General features: G+C 51.6%; 1 protein-coding gene across 1 annotated transcript; it reads left to right on the top strand.

Annotated features, from left to right (window-relative positions):
- Positions 1 to 5,137: 5,137 nt before the first annotated feature.
- On the top strand, positions 5,138 to 7,501 carry LOC149374684 (uncharacterized). Its single transcript, XM_089592328.1, has one exon. The coding sequence runs from the start codon at positions 5,138 to 5,140 to the stop codon at positions 7,499 to 7,501; it is 2,364 nt and encodes a 787-aa protein (XP_089448454.1).
- The last annotated feature ends 58 nt before the right edge of the window (positions 7,502 to 7,559 follow it).

Here is a 7,559-nt window from a genome sequence, read left to right as displayed (position 1 = left end):
AGAGATATTGCTAACGCCAATGCTACGATGCGAGACGACTTTTTGGCACTGATCGGAGCGCTCCACCGAAGCCAGCCGTCGAACCGAGCGCACATCTTACTGCTCGTGTCGAACAGCGTGCACCTACGAGAAGAGGAGTGGATTCGCGTGAAAATGATCATATATGCACACATTTTCGAGAGACGGGGAAGGAGTATACTGAATGTGTGTCTACGAGGAGAGGAGTGGAAATATTGACTATAGCTATATACCTGAGCACACAGCCAAAGCAAGCGAGGATACGAGTTTTTCTCTTTTGATTGCAACCGAGTATATCGTATATATATTAAACTGATTTTTGCTCTCACTCTTTTTTCTTTTTCCGCTACTTTTATTGCTTATTTTGAAATTAAGTATTATTTTGAAAAAAAATTTCAGCTATTTTTTTAAGGATGGCAGTTCAGTTATAATCCCTAATTTATTATTTTTCCTTACAACTGTTATGAACTGTAGGACAAGCTCTGGAAGTTATTAATGAATACAAGTGGCTTTCAGATACCTAAGGATCAGAGTTTTGGTAGCTAAGTTAATTGATGCTTATGCCACTGCTCAAATTGCTCTGCTATCACAGGATCGATTCCAACTTTTTGCTGATTGTTTTTTTTTTTTTTTTTTTTTTTTTTTTTTTTTTTTTTTTTTTGTTCTTTTTTTTTTTAATGCAGTTTATCGTTTTGGTTGATCTTTTTTTAATTATTTTTTATACACATTGATAGCTATTGTTGCCCATTTTTTTTTTTTTTTTTTACGTTAAAACAAATACATATCTTCCGCCCTCGGGTGGTTTTGGGAGGCTAGTACTTCCTCGGCCAGAAAAGCAGTTTTCCGATACTCATTCGAAAAGTCTCCTTTACGAACCTTGTTACGAACCTCGCCTTCGGCTCGGGCCGCAAACCTCTCGGTTCGCAAACAGAGACTTTTCAAACTCGTAGGAAAACTACAATTTCGCAATAGTGTGTGAAAAATGGGTGTTCTCCGCACTGGTATTAGTTAGGAAAATCGATTTTCCCACATTGTGTGCAACAAAGGTGTGCGGCAAAGGTTTTTTCGCACAGTGTGCGGAAAAGGTGTGTGGCGAAGGTTTTGGTCGCACAGTGTGTGGAAAAAGTGTGCGGAAAAGGTTTTGCCACACACCAGAAAAAATTTTGCTACACACTGGAAATCAAAATTCATACCTATTTTGTACCTATTTTCCTCACACATTGCAAAAAAACTTGTACGCAACTCGTGCGGGACGATTTCCCGCACTCGTGTGATAGACTCGCACTCGTGGCTGGTGACAGTAACTCGTACTTTGCGATTACACTCGTGCTATGCACTCGTGTGCTCAACTGGTACTCGTTCCCATCAACTCCGACCACTCGTGTGAGTCTATCACTACTCGTGCGGAAAATCGTATTTTCCGCACTTGTTACGTAAATAACCATTTATACTAAATCTATTCAATAATTAGGTAAGTAGATACTTCTCATTTGCAAGGCCATTTCGCAATTTCATAATAATATAACAAATTTCTCAAAATGTACGTATAATTTGTACATCTTTAAAGTTACAAGATATTATAAACAATATATTTAAAATTAATAATATATTTTAATTTTAAAAAGTTTGTTATGCCTTAGAAAAATGCCAAATTTTTTTTTTAAGTGGATTATTAACTCTTACATTAGATGTTTGTAATTTCTTGTAAGTTCACATGTGTACGAATTTTACTTACATCTTAAGAAATTTTTTGTGCAAGATTTGTCTTGCGCGCCCATGCCCTCCCCTCACCCTCTTTCCGCTAAAAGAAGAGGGAGCTGCTGCTCGCTTGGTCTCTGCTGGCGCGAGCGAACTGAGCTCACGAGTGGAACCAACGTGTGTGCACGCCTCGACCTCCTGCTTCGCTGGGGACTCTCGAACCGGACCTCCACGTCGATCTGCCTACTCTAAAATATCTGTTACGGCTGATCTGCCGATCTTGTATTTACTCGACGTCCTAATAAAGAATAATTCAAACATTGGTCCTTCGAGCCGGATAGCGTGACTGGGACAGACAACCGCCAGAACCTCATCGAGCCCAGGACAGCCAGAACCACTGTGCTACGCGAAGCAATGTAAGTAGGACGATGTGAGATGCGATCATGCGAAAATACATTCTCTACGTCCGAGAACGTATCGAGACATTGGGCCTCTGTTGCAAGTGATGCAATCGTGCAGAGCCGCGCCACGTGGTAGAGCGATTTGAGGTTATGATAGCCTTAACAAGATGCGACAGGCGAGAGACGCTCCACCGCGACTGCCGTGCAGTCCGCGTCGTGGACCTCGCGTGCGACCGCGATTACTCAGTCAGTGAGGCTGTCGAGAGGTTTTGGGTTGCAGATGACAGGCTGCTTCATGCTTAAACCGCGGGATTTACTAGTTCACGTCATCCCGCGGCTGGTCGGGTCGACAGATTCATTTGCGATTCCTCACGCCCTTTTTCTCAATATTCTACGTAGACTCATTTGGCACGCACGATTGCACCACAAGTAACAAGGCGCCGTTTGAGAGACAAGCGTCGAGCTCAGCGCGTGACTAATTTACAGGGATAACGAAGGCTGGCCCTCGTTGCTGGAAACGCAGCAAGCCCTGCTAGAGGTTCTCGCGGAATTCACTCAATCCGCCAAGAGCGTCGAAGTATGGAGCATGGGTCTCGTCGACGCCAGGTTCGAGCTACTCGCTGATTATTGGAATGACTTCCAAGCCAATCATAAGGATCTGATTCAGGGCGCACCTGTGGATAAAGTTGCCTCCTTGAGAGCCCTGTACAGGTCCGCAGAGAGATACTACCTCGACGCTAAGGCGTGCCTGTATGACGCTAGGAGTCGGCTGTTCCCGGCCATGCCAGGAGGTGGTGGCCAGTTACCACTCCCCGGACCGCTCCCTGGACCGCACTCGGGCCCTCGCCTGCCGAGCATCAATATCCCGCTCTTCTCTGGCCGTCGTGAGGATTGGCAGTCTTTCCGCGACCTGTTCCAGGCGCTCATTCACCAGGATGCTCGGCTCACCGACGTCGAGAGGCTTTACTACCTGAAGGCAAACGTACAGGGTTAGGCAAAAGCAGTTCTGGACACCTTGCAGCTCGTTGGCTCCAATTATTCCACGGCCTGGAGTCTTCTTGTCTCGCGGTTCGAGCATCGCCGCCTCCTTGTGCAGGACCACGTCATGGCACTCCGAACGCTCAAGCCTCTGCGCGACGAGTCCGCTGCTGGTCTGCAGGGCTTGCTCGATGCCTTAGAAAAGCACCGTGATCAACTGCGAGCGCTCAATCAGCCGGTGGAACATTGGGATGTGTGGATGGTCTCTTTTGCCTCGACCGCCATGGACCCCTCGACTCGGAGAGCCTGGGAAGACGAGCTCGAGAAGTTGAAGGCAGCCAGCTCTGCACAAGGGGAAGCGGCCTCCTTCGCCACTTTGTCCAGCTTTCTGCGGAGGCGCGGCCGCTCTCTGACTTCAATGGAAGCCTCGCGCCCTCCCCGATCGACGAACGATCCTGTACGCTCGACCGGCAGTCGCCCTCCCGCGCCGACGCCACTCAGCCGCAACCACCGATCTTTAGCCACCCACGCAGTCAACGATGACTGCTCTGCTTGCCACGCGCTGCACTACGTAGGTCACTGTAGCCGTTTCCTGGAACTGGACGCGCTTGGGCGAAGGGGTTTCGTCGCTCAGCACAAGCTGTGCTTTAACTGCCTGAAGCCGGGCCACATGGCAACTGTCTGCCCTTCCCAAGGCGTATGCCAACATTGCAAGGCGCGGCATCACAGCCTCATCCATGATGGTGGTCGCAAGCGCAGGGCCGCGCCCGACCCAGCACCAGCTGAGGCAAAGCAGTGTCTCTTCACCTCGGACTCCAAGGACGGGATCGACGCAGCAGCTGCTTCACCGTTGTGACTAGCCGTCTTGCCCACGCTCAAGGTTCAGCTCATGGGCCCCGGGGGGCGGACAGTCACAGCAAGAGCACTCGTCGACGCTTGTTCGGAGATTTCAATCACGTCCACTGCCCTTGCTCGAAAGCTTGGCGCCAGTTCCGAGCCAGCTGTCACGAGCATCTCTGGCGTCGGAGGCGCTGTCTTATGCGCTCCCCAACGATTGCAAGTTTGCAGCTCCAAACCCGGAACTCAACCTGGACGTTGCGGCTGACTGCGCACTGCTTGCCCCAAATGGGACTCCGCACCCCCTCCGGACCGTTACAACCAGCCGTCATCGAACTCTGGAACGATTTACCAGATCTTTCAGACCCGACCTTTGTAATACCGGGCGGCGTCGATATCCTACTTGGAGCCGACGTGTACCCCCATCTACTACGGCCAGGGCAGTTATTCCGTGGAGATGTCGTCGGACAGCTCACCGTTGCCGGCTGGATGCTCGCTGGTCACGCACCGGGCCAAGCGACCTCGTCCTCGCCAGCTGTTGACGCTTTAAGTCAATCGAATTATTGACTATCATACGCGGAGCAACTGCCACAATTTATGCCATGGTTGATAGTAAAGGAAAGGAATACAAAATAAACTCTAAGAACAATTTTCTAAACTCATGGAACGAAATTGACTTTATTTGTTTTACCTTTCGAAAGGCCTCGAATAATATAGTTGCCTGGCCGCTCGCAAAACACACACCTTTTATCTCTTCTTAGTAAATTTACAAAATACCTGCGCTGTGTTACTAATCTGGCTCGCAGATGTTGAGGTGAGACGAAGGCCTTGATTTGACGAAGGAAAAACGATGTATTCGTCGGTGCCTCCAAAAGACTGCTCGTTGCTGATGAAGTCCACGGCAATTGATAAGTTGTAGTTTTGTCGCTCTCTCGAATCTCCAAGTTTGAAGAAGAGTCGACACCGTGGCTTCCCAATCGCTTGCTCCGGCCGAACTGAACTCGAATACGCTTCACACTATCGACTACCTCAAGAAATTTTCCCCCACGCATAAGGAAAAGCGAGCTATCCTTTGTCTAGTTAATACCTAACAACACACAGACTCACACAGAGAGAGCATACCTACTACTCAAATTACAATTTTACTCTCTACTCTTACATCTCTCTCTCTCTCTTTCTCATACATCCGAACACCGGCTGCTTGCATGACGACACAGGACACCTCAGCTCCGCCTTGGCACGAGCAGCTAATCGCACTGATGCAACGGTTTTGGGAATTGGAGGACGTGCCACGGGTAATTCGTCAATCTCCTGATGACATCGAGTGCGAGGTCATCTTTGCCGATCATCATCGGGCTGCCGACGGGCGCTATGTCGTCCGCCTCCCGCTCAAGCGCGACGGAATTGAGCGACTAGGAGAGAGCTTAACCGGCGCTAGAGCATCTCTTCGTTCGCTACAGCGCAGATTGCGGGGTGCCCCGGAGATGGCCATCGAATATGCACGCTTTATGGACGAATATCTTAGGTGCGGGCACATGCGGTTACTGACCGACGTGGAGCTACGCGAGTCGTCGGGCCTCGTGCATTATATCCCGCACCATGGCATCTGGCAAGCTGGCGACCACCAGAAGAAACTGCGCGTCGTATTCAACGCATCGCGACCGACATCCACTGGCTGTAGCCTCAACGATATCCTGCACGCTGGACCGAAGCTCCAAGCCTGCTTGCCGACTGTCTTGCTCCGCTGGAGAAGGCATCGGATTGCTTTCTGCGCGGACATCCAGATGATGTTTCGGCAGATCTGGATCGACAAGCGTGACGTGGACCTCCAGCGTATCCTGTGGAGCACTGATGACTCTAGCCCGCCGAAGCACTATCAGTTGCTCACTGTGACCTACGGTGAAGCTAGTGCTCCCTATCTCTCTCTACGGACGATTTCCCAGCTATGCGAGGATGAAGGCCATGCTTGGCCCGAGGCCGTGCCTGTCGTCAAACAAGATCGATACGTCGATGATATTCTCTCTGGCGCTGACGACGTTGAGACGGCTCGACTTCGCCGCGACCAGCTGATCGGCTTGTTGCAAGCTGGGGGCTTCCCTCTGAGGAAGTGGGTGGCCAACGATCCGGAGCTGTTGCGTGATCTCTTTCCAGATGCCCGACTAAGGCCAACCTGGCGACAGCTCAGCGCAGACGGTCTTGTCAGCGAACTCGGCGTCAGCTGGGACCCGATTGACGATTGCTTCCACCTCACACCGCCTACCCTACAGCCACGGCCGACCAAGCGCGCGATGCTTGCCGCTCTAGCACGACTCTTTGATCCCTGTGGATGGATCGCGCCCGTTGTCTTAACTGCCAAAATGATCATCCAGGATCTCTGGCGAGCGCGACTCGAATGGGATGAGCCCGCGCCTGCTGCCATGGCCCAACGCTGGAGCGGATTTCTGACTCAACTGCAGAATGTCCCTAGCATTGCCATTCCTCGCTGGATCAGCTGCAGTCCCGCCACTAGTTTGCAACTCCACGCATTTGCAGACGCGAGCCGGCGCGCGATGGCTGCTGTCGTGTACTCGCGCTCTGAGAACCCAGCCGATGGTGTCTGCGTGAGTATTTTGATGTCCAGGACCAAGTTGACCCCCATCAAAAGCTTGCAGCCAGACGCCACTAGTCCAACACGTATGACGATCCCTCGATTGGAGCTACGATCGGCACTGCTCACAGCGAGACTGCTACGCAAGGTTGCCGAGGAATATGCTGTGAGCGTTGAGCACTGTCACACCTGGAGAGACTCCCAGATCGTGCTTTACTGGCTCCGATCATCGGAGCCGATAAACAACTCATTGATCGACAATTACATGGCTCACATCCAGGAGCTTCTGCCCTCCCACGTATGGAGATATGTTCCGACGGACTCTAATCCAGCGGATGTGGCGTCCCGGGGCACGGATCTGTTCACGCTTCAGCAAATGCGTGCTTGGTGGGAAGGCCCTTATTGGCTCGCGGGCCCTCTTGACTTGTGGCCAGCCGAAAACGCAAAGTTGCCTAGCTCCTGCAACCTAGTCACCGACGGCGCTCTCCAATCTTGTTGTGCTGTTCAATGCACTACGCCAAATCTGCTCGAGAAGTTCTCAGACCTTGGCCGTCTCCTACGCTTCCTCGCTCGACTGCGTCGCTGGATCCGTCGTCAGCTATGTCGAGATCCCGCTCCCTCGCCTTTCACCCTTCTGACGACGATTGAGCTGCGCGATGCCTACCTCGCCTGCGTCCGCCTCAGCCAGCGACAATTCTTCGCGCTAGAGATTGCGAGCTTGCAAAAGGGCGGCCATGTCCCTGCGAAAAATCCACTGCTGTCTCTAGACCCGATCTTCTCCGATGACGTCCTTCGAGTTGGCGGTCGTCTCCAACATTCTGCGCTCACCTTCGATGAGCAGCATCCGCCAATCCTCGACAGCCGATGCAGCCTCGCTCGGCTCATTATCCAGTGGGCTCATTCTCGTGCTCTTCACGGAGGAGTCGGAGTCACCAGCGCCTATGTGGCTCGCAAGGCCTGGATTGTTGGCGGGCGGCGGTGAATCAAAAGTATTCTCCAGGGATGCGTGGTCTGCACCCGACTGCAGGCGCGGCCCGCCA

The sequence above is a fragment of the Copidosoma floridanum genome, unplaced genomic scaffold, assembly GCF_036245765.1.
Source record: "Copidosoma floridanum isolate Cflo_tuat_1 unplaced genomic scaffold, Cflo_Japanese_pri ptg000016l, whole genome shotgun sequence".
NCBI classification, from domain to species: domain Eukaryota; kingdom Metazoa; phylum Arthropoda; class Insecta; order Hymenoptera; family Encyrtidae; genus Copidosoma; species Copidosoma floridanum.
This window is presented reverse-complemented; position numbering and strand designations above follow the sequence as displayed.

Coding starts and splice junctions, on each gene's coding strand:
- LOC149374684 (XM_089592328.1), top strand. CDS start 5,138: ATGACGACACAGGACACCTCAGCTCCGCCTTGGCACGAGCAGCTAATC.